Source organism: Schistocerca serialis, chromosome 4, assembly GCF_023864345.2.
Source record: "Schistocerca serialis cubense isolate TAMUIC-IGC-003099 chromosome 4, iqSchSeri2.2, whole genome shotgun sequence".
NCBI classification, from domain to species: Eukaryota; Metazoa; Arthropoda; class Insecta; order Orthoptera; family Acrididae; genus Schistocerca; species Schistocerca serialis.
This window is the reverse complement of record NC_064641.1, coordinates 825,738,953-825,758,589: the sequence shown is the minus strand read 5'-3', so window position 1 is coordinate 825,758,589 and position 19,637 is coordinate 825,738,953. Positions and strand designations below refer to the sequence as shown.

General features: G+C 40.0%; 1 protein-coding gene across 1 annotated transcript in view; it reads left to right on the top strand.

The window, feature by feature from the left end:
* Positions 1-19,637, top strand: part of LOC126474975 (A disintegrin and metalloproteinase with thrombospondin motifs adt-1-like) — a 151,848-nt gene that overhangs the window by 123,905 nt on the left and 8,306 nt on the right. Inside the window, exon 15 of the mRNA XM_050102498.1 lies at positions 18,835-18,991. Within this exon, the coding sequence (XP_049958455.1) occupies positions 18,835-18,991 (157 nt within the window). The remainder of the gene's footprint in view (positions 1-18,834; positions 18,992-19,637) is intronic.

The window sequence follows — 19,637 nt, the reverse complement described above, 5'->3', positions numbered from 1 at the left end:
AGGTTGGGTGACTAGTGGCTCAGAGGGAGGCAGGCAGTTTGAGTCTAGGAATGGAGGACACACAGGTGGCACGTACACAGGCTAGGCATGCAATGCACGGTTGTCGTAGCCAGTGGGGAGTAGCACACACTGAAGGAGATGAGGATTGGGAGGGGTGAAAGGATGAACCAATTGGAAACTGTTGTGTGGAGGGTGTGGGGACAGTGAGTTAATGGAGACTGAGGACAGGACGATTACGTGACCGAAGTATGTGTTGCAAGGATAACTCCTGTCTGCACAGTTCAGAGAGGATTATGGTGGAGGGAAGGATATAGACGGCTCGGGTTGTGAAGCAGCCATTGAAAGTGAGCCTGTTGTGTTCAGCTGCATGTTGAGGTGGCTAACTTTATTCTTGACAACAGCTTGGTAGTGGTTATTCATCCTGGTGGGCATACAAAAAGCTGTGCAGTGGTTGCAACAGAGTTGGTGTTTGTTATGGCTGCTTTCACAAGTGGGATGAACTCTGATGAGGTAGGATAAGCTTGTGACAGGACTGGAGCAGGAAGTGCTGGGTAGGTGGATTGGCGAGGTCTTGCACCTTCATCTACTGCAGGGATACAAGCCCTCTGGCAAGGGGTTGGGAATGGGAATGGCGTAAGGATGGACTAGGATGTTGTGTAGCTTAGGTATACAAGAACACTACTTTGGGAGAGGTGGGGAGCTCATTTCAGAGTATGGTGAGAGATAATTTAAACCCTGATGATGGCTGTGGTATAGTTGCTAAAGTCCAGGATGATAATGGGTGACAAGGAAGAGCACTCCTTTGTAGTTGATTCTTGAGGGTGGTGCGAGGATTGAGGATGTGTGAGGATATGGCACGGGAAATCTGTTTGTGAACTAGGTTTGGGTGGTGTGCCCGTCTGTGAAGGTCTGTGTGAGACCTTCAGCATATTGGGCAAGAGAGTGCTCGTCACTACAGATACTTCATCCATGGACATCTAGGCTGTTGGGGAGGGACTTTTGGTGTGGAAGGGATGGCAGCTGTTGAGATGCAGGTACTGTTGGTTGTTAATGGGTTTAATATGGACAGAGTGTGGATGGAGCCAGCAGAGAGAAGTAGATCAATGTCCAGGAAGGTGGCATGGGTTGAACAGGACCAGGTGAATCAGATAGAAGAGAAGGTGTTGAGCTGTGAAGGATTGGAAAAAGGGTGTCTTGGCCTTGGGTCCAGATCATGTAGGTATTGTCAGTGAAACTGAACCAGACTATGGGTTGGAAGTTTTGGGAAGCTAGAAGGTTGTTTCTAGATGGCCCATGAATCGGTTGGAAGATGCCCATGGCTGTGCTGCGGATTTGTTAGTACACCCGCCATTCATTCAAAGGAAAAGTAGTTGAGAGCCAGGATATCATTGGTAACTAGTATAAGGAATAAGTTGGTGGGTTTGAAGTTTGAAGGATATTGGTCAAGGTAGCGTTCAATAGTAACAAGGTCATGGGAGTGAGGGATGATGATGTATAGGGAGGTGGCAGTTACAGTGTTTGAACTGGGACACTGGGTTCTTGTGATTGGTTGGAGATGTTGGGCACCAAGAATGGAAATTCATTCAGTGGAAGCACAAGAATGAGCTACAATGCGGGATCGAGTACCATTAGGTTTGTGGGTTTTGGGAACTTGTACCTGTAGATGGTGGGTGAGTGGAGTGATTTTTGGGTGAGGTGGGACGTGGACATGAGGGAGAGGTCCTGGGAAGGACATATGGATTTCAGTAGCTGCTAGATTCTATTGGACTTCTGAGATGGGAGCAGTACGGCAGGCTTGCAAGTAGAGGTGTTAGACAGTTAAGGTAGGCCTTCTGTCAGGTAGTCACTGCTACTCATCATGACAGAGTTGGAGCCTTTGTCTGCAGGGAGGGTGATTAGGCAAGGTCTGTTATCAGGTTACATATGGTTGTTCTTTCTTCTGCTGAAAGGTCAGTATTATTAGGAGAGGACATGGGGAAGGATGGCAAGGCTAAGTTGGAGATAAGTAATTCCTGGAAAGTGGCCAAGAGGTGATTAGATGGGTGTTGATGGACAGTGGTGTCCCAAGGCAGTAGTAGGATGTCAACAGGTTGGACAATTTATGACGGAGGTGTCTGGAATGTTCCTCCAGATTATGAAGAGCAAGTTTCATTTTCACTTTTGTAAATCTGGTGTATGTATTATGGACTGCACAGTAACAGTATCTTGCGGACAGAGTAGCAGTGGTCCTGGCCATGAAGAGGTGTTTCCAGACCTAGTTCACAACCAGATTTCCCATGCCATATACTCACATAACCCCAAACCTCACACCATCCCCAAGAATGAGTTACAAAGTGGTACCCCTCCCCTGCCCCGTCACCCAATATCACCATGCACTTGAAAAACTTAAACATATCCTTCAGCAGGTCTCTGATTATCTCTCATCATGCCCTGAAAGGAGGAACATCCTACTCAACATTCTCCCCACCCCTTCCAAGGTGGTGTTCTGTCGTCCTCCCAACCTACATCCTATGACACACCCACACCCAACCCCTCACCACAGGGATCATACTTCTGCAAGACCTGCCCAATCCACCTGTACAGCACTAATTGTTCCAATTGTCACAGGCCTGTCCTACCCCATCAGAGACAAAGCCATCTGTGAAAGCTGCAACTTCATATACCAACTCTGTTGCAAACGCTGCATACCTTTTTATGTCGGTATGGTTACCAACCAACTGTCCACCAGGATGAATGGCCACCACCAAACTATTGCCAAAAACAAAGTAGACCATCCAGTGGCACAACATGCAACTTAGCACAGCATGCTCAATTTCAATGTCCACTCCACAACACTCCACCACTAGCTTCTTTGGACTATGCAGATGGAAGTCATCCTTGCAACATATGCTTGATTCACATAATTGTCTTGGTCTCAAGCTTTGATAACCAACTGTCCCCATAGCCTCCACTCTGCAGTTACTCTGACAGACAATCATGCATCACATGCCTAGCCCCTGTACCTACACCCCTCCTTCCCGCATTCCTAGCCAGCAAACCAACTGCCCCGTTCCAAGCCACAAGTGACCCACTCACGGTCCCTCTCCCTGCCTCCTGCCCCAACCTCTCTCTCTCTCTCTCATCTCCCCCCCCCCCCCCCCCCATGCACCTTACCAAACACAACCCCCCATGACAAACTTGTTCCGAAAGCTAACAAGTTTTCTTTCTTTTTGTGTTTGTTGATGACTTAACACTTCTGCTTTTTGATTAGTGGTCCTTTTAATCACAAAAGCTAAACATTCTACCAGGACTTACCTACTACTTACAAGTAAGTATTTCACATAACATTTAGAAGTAATAATTGTAAAATATTAGCATTTTCCTGTGTTTAATCATAAGACAATAGCCAATTATAACAGTTACGCTATGTGAAACAGCAATGCAAGACCAAATGGTTTTACTTACTGGGAAAGAACAAGGCGAGAAATGAGAAGCGACATGGAGAAAAGGAAAGGTATGGAAATTCGTTGTTGAAAAAGATATAGTAAAAAACAGACAACAGAGAAACACAAAGGAAAGAACTAAAATAAAATTATGCAATGAGCATAACATATGAGATACAACTCGAGAAGTACCCTGAGGAATGGAAGGAACAAAACAGAAGTGTGAAAGAAATATGAGATACAACTGAAGAAGTACCCTGAGGAATGGAATGAACAAAACAGAAGTGTGAAAGAAATAGGTAACTGTTGAAAAAGTTTTGTAAATTGAGGGTAGGTACACAGTTGAAGGAAATCTAATATATGGTGGAGACATTCCCACTTGTGTACTTCTTATACACATACTGTCTGCTTGCACCCTTCAGATATTCTAGCAGCTTTGTGGTTGTCACATGAGAGTAAGGAACTAAACAAACAACGATTGAACACAATCTGGTATATTGTCTGAATGGTCTTAAAACTACCTAAGTATATGTTGCAAGGATAACTCCTGTCTGCACAGTTCAGAGAGGATTATGGTGGAGGGAAGGATATAGACGGCTCGGGTTGTGAAGCAGCCATTGAAAGTGAGCCTGTTGTGTTCAGCTGCATGTTGAGGTGGCTAACTTTATTCTTGACAACAGCTTGGTAGTGGTTATTCATCCTGGTGGGCATACAAAAAGCTGTGCAGTGGTTGCAACAGAGTTGGTGTTTGTTATGGCTGCTTTCACAAGTGGGATGAACTCTGATGAGGTAGGATAAGCTTGTGACAGGACTGGAGCAGGAAGTGCTGGGTAGGTGGATTGGCGAGGTCTTGCACCTTCATCTACTGCAGGGATACAAGCCCTCTGGCAAGGGGTTGGGAATGGGAATGGCGTAAGGATGGACTAGGATGTTGTGTAGCTTAGGTATACAAGAACACTACTTTGGGAGAGGTGGGGAGCTCATTTCAGAGTATGGTGAGAGATAATTTAAACCCTGATGATGGCTGTGGTATAGTTGCTAAAGTCCAGGATGATAATGGGTGACAAGGAAGAGCACTCCTTTGTAGTTGATTCTTGAGGGTGGTGCGAGGATTGAGGATGTGTGAGGATATGGCACGGGAAATCTGTTTGTGAACTAGGTTTGGGTGGTGTGCCCGTCTGTGAAGGTCTGTGTGAGACCTTCAGCATATTGGGCAAGAGAGTGCTCGTCACTACAGATACTTCATCCATGGACATCTAGGCTGTTGGGGAGGGACTTTTGGTGTGGAAGGGATGGCAGCTGTTGAGATGCAGGTACTGTTGGTTGTTAATGGGTTTAATATGGACAGAGTGTGGATGGAGCCAGCAGAGAGAAGTAGATCAATGTCCAGGAAGGTGGCATGGGTTGAACAGGACCAGGTGAATCAGATAGAAGAGAAGGTGTTGAGCTGTGAAGGATTGGAAAAAGGGTGTCTTGGCCTTGGGTCCAGATCATGTAGGTATTGTCAGTGAAACTGAACCAGACTATGGGTTGGAAGTTTTGGGAAGCTAGAAGGTTGTTTCTAGATGGCCCATGAATCGGTTGGAAGATGCCCATGGCTGTGCTGCGGATTTGTTAGTACACCCGCCATTCATTCAAAGGAAAAGTAGTTGAGAGCCAGGATATCATTGGTAACTAGTATAAGGAATAAGTTGGTGGGTTTGAAGTTTGAAGGATATTGGTCAAGGTAGCGTTCAATAGTAACAAGGTCATGGGAGTGAGGGATGATGATGTATAGGGAGGTGGCAGTTACAGTGTTTGAACTGGGACACTGGGTTCTTGTGATTGGTTGGAGATGTTGGGCACCAAGAATGGAAATTCATTCAGTGGAAGCACAAGAATGAGCTACAATGCGGGATCGAGTACCATTAGGTTTGTGGGTTTTGGGAACTTGTACCTGTAGATGGTGGGTGAGTGGAGTGATTTTTGGGTGAGGTGGGACGTGGACATGAGGGAGAGGTCCTGGGAAGGACATATGGATTTCAGTAGCTGCTAGATTCTATTGGACTTCTGAGATGGGAGCAGTACGGCAGGCTTGCAAGTAGAGGTGTTAGACAGTTAAGGTAGGCCTTCTGTCAGGTAGTCACTGCTACTCATCATGACAGAGTTGGAGCCTTTGTCTGCAGGGAGGGTGATTAGGCAAGGTCTGTTATCAGGTTACATATGGTTGTTCTTTCTTCTGCTGAAAGGTCAGTATTATTAGGAGAGGACATGGGGAAGGATGGCAAGGCTAAGTTGGAGATAAGTAATTCCTGGAAAGTGGCCAAGAGGTGATTAGATGGGTGTTGATGGACAGTGGTGTCCCAAGGCAGTAGTAGGATGTCAACAGGTTGGACAATTTATGACGGAGGTGTCTGGAATGTTCCTCCAGATTATGAAGAGCAAGTTTCATTTTCACTTTTGTAAATCTGGTGTATGTATTATGGACTGCACAGTAACAGTATCTTGCGGACAGAGTAGCAGTGGTCCTGGCCATGAAGAGGTGTTTCCAGACCTAGTTCACAACCAGATTTCCCATGCCATATACTCACATAACCCCAAACCTCACACCATCCCCAAGAATGAGTTACAAAGTGGTACCCCTCCCCTGCCCCGTCACCCAATATCACCATGCACTTGAAAAACTTAAACATATCCTTCAGCAGGTCTCTGATTATCTCTCATCATGCCCTGAAAGGAGGAACATCCTACTCAACATTCTCCCCACCCCTTCCAAGGTGGTGTTCTGTCGTCCTCCCAACCTACATCCTATGACACACCCACACCCAACCCCTCACCACAGGGATCATACTTCTGCAAGACCTGCCCAATCCACCTGTACAGCACTAATTGTTCCAATTGTCACAGGCCTGTCCTACCCCATCAGAGACAAAGCCATCTGTGAAAGCTGCAACTTCATATACCAACTCTGTTGCAAACGCTGCATACCTTTTTATGTCGGTATGGTTACCAACCAACTGTCCACCAGGATGAATGGCCACCACCAAACTATTGCCAAAAACAAAGTAGACCATCCAGTGGCACAACATGCAACTTAGCACAGCATGCTCAATTTCAATGTCCACTCCACAACACTCCACCACTAGCTTCTTTGGACTATGCAGATGGAAGTCATCCTTGCAACATATGCTTGATTCACATAATTGTCTTGGTCTCAAGCTTTGATAACCAACTGTCCCCATAGCCTCCACTCTGCAGTTACTCTGACAGACAATCATGCATCACATGCCTAGCCCCTGTACCTACACCCCTCCTTCCCGCATTCCTAGCCAGCAAACCAACTGCCCCGTTCCAAGCCACAAGTGACCCACTCACGGTCCCTCTCCCTGCCTCCTGCCCCAACCTCTCTCTCTCTCTCTCATCTCCCCCCCCCCCCCCCCCCCCCCCATGCACCTTACCAAACACAACCCCCCATGACAAACTTGTTCCGAAAGCTAACAAGTTTTCTTTCTTTTTGTGTTTGTTGATGACTTAACACTTCTGCTTTTTGATTAGTGGTCCTTTTAATCACAAAAGCTAAACATTCTACCAGGACTTACCTACTACTTACAAGTAAGTATTTCACATAACATTTAGAAGTAATAATTGTAAAATATTAGCATTTTCCTGTGTTTAATCATAAGACAATAGCCAATTATAACAGTTACGCTATGTGAAACAGCAATGCAAGACCAAATGGTTTTACTTACTGGGAAAGAACAAGGCGAGAAATGAGAAGCGACATGGAGAAAAGGAAAGGTATGGAAATTCGTTGTTGAAAAAGATATAGTAAAAAACAGACAACAGAGAAACACAAAGGAAAGAACTAAAATAAAATTATGCAATGAGCATAACATATGAGATACAACTCGAGAAGTACCCTGAGGAATGGAAGGAACAAAACAGAAGTGTGAAAGAAATATGAGATACAACTGAAGAAGTACCCTGAGGAATGGAATGAACAAAACAGAAGTGTGAAAGAAATAGGTAACTGTTGAAAAAGTTTTGTAAATTGAGGGTAGGTACACAGTTGAAGGAAATCTAATATATGGTGGAGACATTCCCACTTGTGTACTTCTTATACACATACTGTCTGCTTGCACCCTTCAGATATTCTAGCAGCTTTGTGGTTGTCACATGAGAGTAAGGAACTAAACAAACAACGATTGAACACAATCTGGTATATTGTCTGAATGGTCTTAAAACTACCTCTCCCTCGCTAACATCGAGAAAGTGAGTAGGTTGAAGCAAGTTGTAGTAGGAGATGCGTAACTTAAGTTTGGTTTGGAATTACCAACCTATGATCCCAATATATTGGCTCAAATGACCCATGTTAAGTTAGCTATAGACAATGAATAAGGCCATTACACAGCCAGCAGAAGAATACCACAAACCATGAGATCTACAACAATGCTACAAGTAACCACTGAAGCCCATCACACCAGTGCTTGTTTTATTATAATCTCCTACCACAGTTTACAATTTTCAGTTCCAGCAAGAGTGTCAGACTAAGCTGCAGCTACGTGGATTTCTACTGAAGATGGAATTCAGTCCTTATTTTATGAGGTTACACAATATGTAGTGATAACTTAGTCCAGTAGAATAAGCTAGAAAAGCTGAGTGCAAGTCTCAAAAGGAACATTCTATAATCTTAACTTTAGGAATGGAAGCACCCTAATTTGCTTCCACTTTCTCTGAAAAAATTGGAGATTATTCCTATGACTTTCGATATTCCAAAACTGGTGTAAGGACAGTGAGGAGAGTAAACATCTTTCCATATGACTAAACATTGGCTGGAATGCAATTTTTGGACATTCATTATTTCGCATTAGAAACTGTCAAATGATTGCAATTTCCACGAGTTAAAGGAAGGGCTCCAAGACCACTATCACTCTAAAAACATGAGTCAGTACTTTATGGACCTAGTAAATAGTATTATACAAAACAATGGTGAACGGACTGAAGAATTCATAGTTTGCATCAGAAAAATAAATGACAAGGTACACAAATATAAATGACTGATGTAAATGCACGCAGGACAGGCTTTCAGGAAGCAAAGCAGCATACTGTTGATGTCTTTCTGAAAGGTTTTCTTTTCTTGTAATGTGAGAACTGAATTCTCAGGCAATTCAGAAGGTAACAATCACAAAAAAAAAACTTTAATCAAATGAGTCAAGTTATACAGGAACAGAAGAGAAGGAATTATTGGAAACCAAACTACAAACTATACTGACAATAAACTATCATTTCTGCTGATTAATAATAATTGTGTACACATCCATAGCTGACTGATCAGCGTAACAAAATGCATGCGTAGGGCACGAGTTCAATTCCTGGCTGGGTTGGAGATGTTCTCCCCTCGGGGACTGTGTATTGTGTTGTCTTTATCATCAACTAAAAGGACTTGCACCAGGTGGCCAGGCTCCCCACAGGTGGAGCTTCTGGACTAGCTACATGCATTATTATTAATATTATTTATACTAACTGTGCTTTAGCGGTCTCTGTTAACAATTCCAAAAAATCCTGTCAGTGGTACGAGATTTAACTGGGACAATACTTTTCAGTTTTTCTTTGTAAAGGAACATTTGAAAGTGAAGTTAATCATTTCTGCTTTTGCTTTCCAATCTTCAATTTCAGTTTCTGTCTTACCTTTGTGTGACTGGACACTAACTTCAGTGCCACTAATAGCCTTTGCAAATGAGTAAATTTTATTTGGGTTTTATGGACGGTCTATCGGCAGAATTTTGCTCTCTTGACAGCCAAACATATTTCACTCAACTCTAGCTATAGCCACAGGCTTTCTTTTACACATATTATGGGTGGCAGGAAGGTCAGCACACATTCTACCGGCATAAACAAATATTTTTCATAGCATCTAACCCACAGGCTTAGTCTCTGACAAAATAATGCGTATTTTGCCTTGGCAGCAGTACAGTTTCAAGAGTCAGAATTAATTTGCAGAAATAATTTGCAGATATTTTGTATTCACTGTATGGTACAATTCTTTTCTCCTTATGCGAATACTGCTTTAGTTGTCAGTTCATCTTTCAGCGGAGAATCAGTGTACTTCATAAGTTTTTTTCCTCTATTTTGATACAGTTGCAAATGGCCAGAAACAAATTCAGTGAAAAAAATCACAAGACTACATCTGCATTTCAACTTCAGCTGTTGTGTAAACTGAATAATCAGCTTTTGGTAATTGTTAACCTTATTCTAGACAGTACTGACCCTCATCCACCACTACTAATCCTGTTAAATGCATTTATACCATTGATTTTCTCTCACATACACTGAGGTGACAAAAGTGATGGGATAATGATATGTACATAAACAGACGGTGGTAGTGTCTTGTACACAAGGAATAAAAGGGCAGTGCATTGGTGGAGCTGTCAACTGTACTCAAATGATTCACATGAAAAGGTTTCTGATGTGATTATGGCTGCACAACAGGAATTAACATACTTTGAATGCAGAATGGTAGACAGCTAGATGCATGGGATTTTCCATTTCGGAACTTTTACAAGTGACACTGCTTGAAATAACTGCAGAAATCAATGTGGGACATATGATGAAGATATCCATTAGGACAGTAGGTGATATTTGATTTTAATGGGCTATGGCAGCAGACGACTAATGCAAGCGCCTTTGATAATAGCAAGGCGTCACTTGTAGAGTCTCTCCTAGGCTCATGATCATATCATGTGAATCCTAGATGACTGGAAAACTGTGGCCTGGTCAGATGATTCCCGATTTCAGCTGGTAAGAGCTTAATGTAGGGTTCGCATGTGGCACCGACCCAAAAAAGCCATGGACCCAAGTTATCCACAAGGCACTGTGCAAGCTGGTGGTGGCTCCATAATGGTGTGGGCTGTGTTTAAATGGAATGGACTGGCTCCTCTGGTCGAACTGAACTGATCATTGGCTGGAAATGGTTATTTCTGCAGCCATTCATGGACTCCATGCTCCCAAATGACGATGTATGTTTTATGGATGATAACGCATCAGGTCAGCCAGCCACAATTGTTTGCAGTTGGTTTGCAGAACATTCTGGACAATTCAAGCAAATGATTTGGCCACCCAGATTGGCCAGCATGAATACCACCAAACATTTATGGGACATAATTGAGACGTCAGTTCATACACAAAAACCTGCACCAGCAATACTTTCGCAACTATGGATGGCAGTATGGCTCAATATATCTGCAAGGGCTTTCAAAGACTTTTTGAGGCCATGCCACATCAAGTTGCTGCACTACACCCGCAGAAGGTCTGACATGATATTAATGGGTACCCCATGACTTTTGTCACCTCAGTGTATGTGGAGATAGATCTCCAAGAATGATAACATTTGATGTTCACATTTAGCTGAACTGTTCGTATCATCATCCATACCAACAGCAGAAAATACAATAAAAATGCTGACATAAGGACAACAGTTATACACACACAAATCTGCAAGTGTTAGGCCTCATCTCACAGTGATGCCAATTTCCCTTATTTCCAAACTAACTAATAATACACACTGTATCGTGCCTATGAATTGGGTGCCTTTGACATTTTAACTGAAAAGGGAACCAAAGTTTATGACAATTAGATTCTCATGATTTTCTAGTGAGTTATGGGCAAAAGTAAATAGAGGGTGTACACATTTTTTTGGTTAAACTGCGGAGATGTATTACATGAACATCTGAGGATACACTGTGTCTACTCTCAAACAGTCGTACACGCTCTGTAAAGATCACCATGGCACAAGAAGAACAGAATCCTCTCCCTCTGTACAATTCCTCTCTTTGCAACAACCAACTTGGAGCGTTAAGTTACAGGAGACAGGTCAAAAAATTGTATTACAACATCTTAAATGTAAAACAACTAAACTAATACCAGGATGTCAATAATTAATTCTGTTGTATATATTAAAAAAATAAATAAACTAGTATAATACTAAGTTACCTACTTCTTTCAGGCTCTAAAGTCCATGATGGGCCTCGGCTTGCTCTAGGACATTGTTCCATTCATTCCTGCCCAGCATTGTCATCCTCCGACACCAGTAATTTTTAGATTTGCTTATATGTCATTCAAGTGCCGAAGTCTTGATCTTCCCTTGGTTGTTCATCCCACTGGCAGCACAATTTTTTATTGGGTTCCATGCAAAAGACATGGTTGACCCATTTCAGGTCGTTTATTTTAATGAATGTTATTATTTTGAGATCTTAATATAATCTGTGAAGTTCAAAATTATATCACCTATGCCACACTCGTGCTTCATTAGTAGCCCATAGATTATGCATCCACACTTCAAATACGACCAATCACTTCCTTTGTAGCAGTCTGTATTTCATTTCTGGCTTTATTCCAGTGATGTTTATATTATGCATACAGTTCTGGAGGATTCCTGTCACAATCTATTTTCCAAATTAACAGCTAAGTGTTAAGCTTTCCTTAGGTCCTTAAATTATGAGATGATGTACTTATTTTGCATTTCTTCTTTAACTTTGTGCAACTGAAATACTCCCTCTTATTTTTGCTATGAAGAGGTAATGATTGGAGTCCATATTAGCACCTCCAGATCTACAGTAGTTCAATGCATTAGAGATATGTCTGGTATCTATTAATATATGATCAATTTAGTTCCTGGTATTGTCATCTCCTGACACCCAAGCCATTTTAAGAATATTCTCCTGCCGGAACCATGCGCTTGAATCTGTCATTTTAAGGATGCTGCAGAATTCATCAGGTGGAGTCCACCGTTCTTACTCTTTCTGGAGGTTGTATTTACCAACGACTGGGGAGAATACCCACTCTTGCTCTATCTTAACATTCATACATTCTATCACCATCTTTATGCTGTTTTTTTAAGACACTGTCGATAAGCTGGGTCCAAGTCCTCATAGAAAGTATCCTTCTAGTCAGCAAGGGCATGTGCATTTAAGAAACTGTAGTTAAGGAATCATAACATATTCTTGGACTTATTGCTTCACACTCTATCACTAGTTTTTCAATGATTTGATTGAACTGTAACTGTCACACCAATGTGTGTTTCCCGTTGTCGCCACTGTAGTACACTTCTGTTTCTGGAATGTACCCTGTCCAGTCTGTCTCATCTCTTGCAAGGCCATGACATCCACCACATAGGTTTTCACTATTCCAATTAGGCTTCCAAGGACTCCAATTCTATACATAACACCTGTACATGCCAGGATCCAGTTCTTGTATTCTTTGTCACGTTGCCATATCTTTGCCTTAAGGTCTGGCTGATTACATTTCTTTCAGCTTTCATAAGACTTTTTTCCCGGGTATTTGTTATTAGCCCACAGCACAACATCCTATTCTTCAGAGGACATTTTTCCTTTTCTCGTCCGCCCAGACCCTGTTCTCCACTGGAGTTGGGCACCCAATCCTCCGCAGGGTTGCTTTGCTTCCAGGGGTTCACCATCTTGGAGGTGAGAGATGGATCTGAGCAGGAGAGGCTAAGTTACCTTGACTTGCTTAAAGTCATATTTTACACATTGCTCTCCCATTTGAACCCCAGTATAAAGTTACCCCTACCTCAAATAATCATTTCACCGTCCGTGAATTATTCTATCAAATACTAGCATTTCTGCTCATGGAATCTGCTGCAGACTTATTTTTAAAGTATCTTTCTTAATATTAAGAATGTTCTTCCTTATTAATTTATTATTTATTTTCATTCCCATATATTGTGGAGCAGCTTAAAATTATCTTTGTTTCTGATGTACGTAAGGCTAAAATGATTCTGCTCAAATAATTTTTGTTTGCTGTGTAACAAGATTATAATGCAGTAAATATACAGGAAGAGAACAGTTGGGATTTGCAGTTTCAGACATAATGGGAGGCAAGATTCTTTTTGCTGTGAGATAACACATATCTGACAGTTTTCTTCTGCAGCTTCAGTATTTGAGACATCATATTTGAACTTTCCCACAAAACTATACCATGATGTTGTTGTTGTTGTCTTCAGCCAGAAGACTGGTTTGATGCGGCTCTCCATGCTAATCTCTATTGTGCAAGGTGCTGCTTCTCCGAATAGCTGCAGCAATCTACATCTTTCTGCATCTGCTTGCTGAATTCATCTCTTTGTTCCCATCTACTATTTTTACCACTCGCACTTCCCTGGAATGCTAAACTGGTAATCTCTTGATGTCTCAGAATATGTCCTGCCAAACAATCCCTTCTTTTGGACACATTGTGCAGCAAATTCCTTGTCTCACAAATTCTATCAAGTACCTCCTCATTAGTTATTTGATCAACCCATCTAATCTTCAGCATTCTTCTGTAGCATAACATTTCAAAAGTTTCTTTTCTTTTTATCAAAATTGTTTATTGTCCATTGTTCACTTCCACACGTGGCTACACTCCAGACAAACACCTTCAGAAAAGGCTTCCTAACACTTAAAATCTATAATCGATGTTAACAAATTTCTTTTCTTTAGAAATGCTTTTCTTGCCAATTCCATTCTATATTTTATACCCTCTCTACTTCGGCCAACATAAGTTATTTTGCTACCCAAAAGGCAAAACTCAGCTATTACTTTAAGTGTCTCGTTTCTAATCTGATTCCCTCAGCATCACCTGTTTTAATTCGACTACATTCTAATATACTTGTTTTGCTTTGTTGAAGTTCATCTTATATCCTCCTTTCAAACCACTGTCCATTCCGTTCAACTACTCTTCCAAGTCCTCTGCTGTCTCTAACGGAATTACAATGTCATCTGCAAACCTCAAAGTTTTTATTTCTTCTCCCTGAACTTTAATTTCTATTCCAAATTTTTCTTTTGTTTCCTTTACTGCTTGTTCATTGTATAGATCGAATAACATCGGGATAGGCTACAACCCTGCCTCACTACCTTCTCAACCATTGTTTCCCTTTCCTGCCACTCGACTCTTATAACTGCTGTCAGGTTTCTGTAAAAATTGTACAGAGCCTTTTGCTCCCTGCTGTATTTTACCCCTGGTTACCTTCAGAATTTGAAAGAGAGTATTCCAGTCAACATTGTCAAAAGCTTTCTCTAAGTCTACAAATGTAGGTTTGTCTTTCCTTAACCTATCTTCTAGTATAAGTTGTAGGTCACTATTGCCTTGTGTGTTCCTACATTTCTCCGGAATCCAAATTGATCTTCTCCAAGGTCTGCTTCTACCAGTTTTTCCACCGTTGTGTAGATACTGTACCATACCTAATGACACATTCAAAATAACTGATACGCTGTTGTTTGTGTACTCACATCAGTAGCCCTTGCTAGTATTTGAACTGCAAATACAAAATTACTAAATTTATTTGATACTAAGTCAAATTACATATTCCAGCTTAAATTCTTGTTCACATTTAGTCCAAGGAATTTCATTACTACAACTTCTTCCATACATTGATTTTTCTGCTTTATTTTAAGCTACATTCAATTTGGATGTTTGGTTTTGAATTATATCATATGGGTTCTTTCTATATTCAGTTTCCACCTATTTAAGTTTTCCAAGGTCAAGCGAAGGCACAGTAGCATTCGAATTTTTTTTTTTTTTTCCCCCTCAGCAGTTTCAATTAAAACTGAACTACAAACAGAACTGACGGGGAATATATATTTACGTAGAATAAGAATAGGATTGGTCCTAAAATGGCACTTGAGGCACACTTTGTGAGACTGTACTCCATTTAGAATAATAATTTACTGACTTAACAGGACAGTTACCCTTTTTCTATACTGCAGGTATAATTTAAGTCACTGCATCTAATCTGTAGATAAAATCAAACAACGGAAACTCCAGGTCGTAACATCTGGAAATGGACATATTGCTACTCACTGTACAGATAACCCATTGAGCTGGAGGCAGGCACAATGGAAAGATTACCTTTTGCCAAAGCCTTCTTCAGCAAAGAAAACACACACACACACACACACACACACACACACACACACACACACACACACACACACCTCTTCCACACGACTACACGACTGCTACCATTGGCACCTTCGACCGAAATTCTAACCAAAGTTGCCATTGGTAATAGTCGTGTATGTGTGTGTGTGTGTGTGTGTGGGGGGGGGGGGGGGGGGTTATTTATTGCATCCACAGTTACCCCCCCCCCCCCTTGATGGAATTCATTGTAGTTACTTAGAATAACGTCACTTTTCACTTTTTACAATAAAATTTTGATTGTGGATTGCAGGTACTTTCTCCAACACTTTCGATGGAACTGGCCAAATAGAACGACAGTTTAATCCTTTCTTGAACAGAGGTCTAACTTCTGCATACTTCAAGTAGCCCGGTCAAACAGATTAGTTACTTATTTGAGTTAAGGGAGGTGCTGTTATGATCACTTTAGTTGGTAACTGTTCCCACTCAGCAGAGTTTTTGTCTTTTAATGATAGTATAACATGTTTCATGGTTTTTTATTGAAACTTTTTTAGAATCTGAAATACTCAGCTTTTTGGTGATACCCAGATGGGATTAACTTTACTCTGATACTCTGCTCCATCTATCTTTCGTATATTTATGGAAAAATCCATTTAAGCACACAGATACTTGAACTGGGTTTGCAATAAATTTATAATCTAGTTTGATCCTAGCTATTTCATTACTACTAACAATAATGACTAACAATCATTTGACAACAGACCAAAACACTTTCTTCTCAGTTTTATGTTGTAGAATGAACTTAATGTTTGCCATTTGTTTGGCTGCCTCCATAACTGTTCTAAATATAGTTTAATAACATCTGACATACTCAATAAAATACCTATTTCAGTTACATCCCAGTTCGCTACAGAGTTGCCTTTCTCTGGCACAAGAAATTTTTATACTTTCGGAATCCATTTACATGTAATATTCAATATGTTGCACATAATTCTAAGTGGAAAGGTTTCATTGAATATTTCAAGAACGCTACTTAAAAATTTTTCACAGTTATTACTATTTGAGATATAGCTGTCAAAAGTCTGTTCAATCTCTCTCAACTGATTACTAAATCTATCTGATTTTTTTTTTTCCATGGTGGTCCTTTTTGTATGACATTGCTGCATGAAATTTCTATGTTAAACTCCTTTGAGTTTTGTGAATAATGTAGAGTGGTTAGTGATTCCTAAATCTAAGCAAAATTTATATAAACATCTTGAAGCATTATCAATACAGGTTATCGGCTGTACATTTACACTTGAGCTTTCTGGGAAGTTTACTTTGACGCCAAAGTTTTTTTTTATCCTGTCAACTAATTAGGACATATCATTGCTACCCACTATAATGTTAACATTGAAATCAGCTACTATTACAATCTTTTTTCCTCTTTCTTTAATGAGATTTTTGAGCAGGCACTGAATTTTGACCAGAAAAGTTTCAATTGTTGCATTCTCTGGTATCTTGTAAATAGAAACTACTATGACATTTATGCCCCTTACCTCAACATAGTGGTTTTCAAAAATATGCTCTTTATTCAGATAATTAAAATCATTTCTTATTTCATTTTTTAAATCAGAATGAAGCCTCAACACAATGAAAGCTGTTAGCTATTTCGAAACATTCAATTTTTATTAACAATTTTAATATCATCATCTGTAAGTCAATGGGGAAAAAAATCCTTTGATACTTTTACATTCAGAAAAAAAAACTTTTAATTCATCAACTTTACAACTTTTGTTTGAAAAGTCAGCACTTAGATCATCAATATTCCAGTCCATAATGTAGATACTTCCTTTCCTATTTATGGTTTTGAGCATACTTTTTACTGGGGGGCTTTTTAATCTAACTGTTTCCATTGCTAAACACTGTATCATGCCCCACCCTTCTGTATAAGTTTCCCCTATTTAGAATTATACACATGTCAGCGAACACTTTAGTAAGCATCTTGGATCCTAACCTGTTTAAACATAAACTGTCTTCACCCAATTATTTATTGTGTAAGAACTTATTCAGATTCATAAACACAGCTTTTAAAGTTGCAATAGTTTTTGTTTACATCACGGTTAATAATACACATGTATACTGATCCTGATGGATCTTCTGTAGACAATGCCACTCATTACCATTCTAGATGTTCAGCACAGACTACTTGCAAATATTATAAAGTTTTTTGTTTCACTAACAATGTCCTCTTCAATGCTGCTTCTAATAGAATGCCTGCCTACGTATATTAAGATTCCTTTGTAATTCTTGCTACGATAGTCTGCTGAAAGTAATATGTTGTTGAACTGTTTGTTCACATGGTGCGCCGTAATTCCTAGCCGAATGCCTATGGTGGAATAGGGCACTACCACATTTTTGAGCAAGGAATCGCCTATAACTAGAGATTCATTTTCCCATTCCGGTTTTTTTGTTACTGTTACGGTTCATTTTCTTTTAACTGTGTGTTATACTTGTCCACTTCATTTATTTTCAGATTTTGAGATGTGGCAGGAGGTAGAATCATATTCCATTTCTTATAAAGGCATCATCCTATTTATGTAGTTACAAATTCAGAAAAGGCTGGAGTTAGGTACACACAGTTTCAAGGGCAATTGGAGGTGCATTTGAGGCAATTTGTAGTGCAAACTTTTCATCTTGTACTACTCACTCCTTTCTGAGTTGCAGATACGCACAACAAAAAGACTGTCACAATATAGGCTTTAGGCCAACAAGGCCTTTGTCGAATACATATTTATGGAGACACACACACATTGTGTTCGCATTTGCGTGTCGTGTGTGTGTTTTATTCTGACAAAGGCCTTGTTGGCCAAAAGCTTTTATTGTGACAGTCTTTTTGTTGTGCCTACCTGCGACTCAGCATCTCCACTATATGGTAAGTGGCAACTTTCATTTTCATAATATTGTTACATTCCATCCTGGATTTTCCATTGTTTGATTACTCATTTCTGGTGGATTTAACTATCTCTGGAAAAACCTACTAAATACATGTGATTCTATTTACCTTTTTACATCCAAGTGACTTCCAACCATTTGCATACTCCATTCCCAAATGGTTTCTGTCCAATCATCTGTTGCCTTTTCACATACCCTGCTATCTGCTATGGAACATCCTAGCTAAGTAATTGCAAGTAACAAAATCCTTCACTTAATTTTACATTCTTTCCTCTTGAGGAGTCTCAACTAAAAAAAGACTGACAGTGTTACATTTTTTGATGTTAGTGTCTGTAGTAATACTTTGTGTTATTAGTTCACAGTGGTCTTAAGATGAGCTTATATTTAAGCTATAGTTGTAATCAGTAAACTATTTTTGTTTAAGCATCACACAAATAGAAAATATTTCTTAAGTTAGTAATCTTCACTGTGCACATGCATAGAACTATGATAATCATTTTAAATTGATGTATTGATTTTTTAAATTCTAAATGCATGTTATGTTTTCATGAGGTAATAGTTTACACTGATTGAAATGTGAATTTATTTTCAGGATTTTGGGCCTGATGACATTCCTTTACCAGAATTTGAATACACACTGCCACTGCTGAGTCGGTCAAAACGTTCTTCAACACAAAATTCATTTAAAGTAAAAAGTATTCTAGATCATGCTACACTGAAGCAAATTATATCAACACTGAATTTCTCTGGTGAGCTTAATAAGGTTTATTTATTTATTTATTCCATGTGATCTGATGGAACACAGTGTGTCGCAGATGCCAGAAAATACCAGTTAACACTGTTAAAATATATTAACATATAGTATCCTAATGATTATATTGTAAAGATTGGTTAAGTTTACTTCACTCCAATTGCTCAATGTTTTGAATTTAACACAAACAGCAAGATTACTGTTCTAAGTATTCATTTATAGAGTAAAAACAGTGACACAACAAATATGACTTCATGGCTTCGCTAAATTTTATATTTTTTTCAATGGACTTAATACTAGTGGAAAAATTGTTGAACAGTTGGAGGCCCATGTGGAAAGCTCCTTTTTTACACAGTTGACTCTTTGTACATAAAACATGCAGATTTGAGTTTTTCCTAGTGTGTTTACGTAATTCATTATTTTTTACGACTCTTAGAGTCAGTTGGCACTATGTGGTTTCTGAAAAATTTTAGAGTCTTGAGAATGTATTGGCAAGGCAGAGTAAGGATTTCCAACTTTCTGAAGATGGGTTTGCAGGAGTCTCTTGGTTTGCTCCCAGTAATAATCCTCATTGCTCTCTTCTGTATTTTGAATGTGCTCAGGGCAGTTGGAGAATTTCCCCAGAATATCACACCATATTTTAG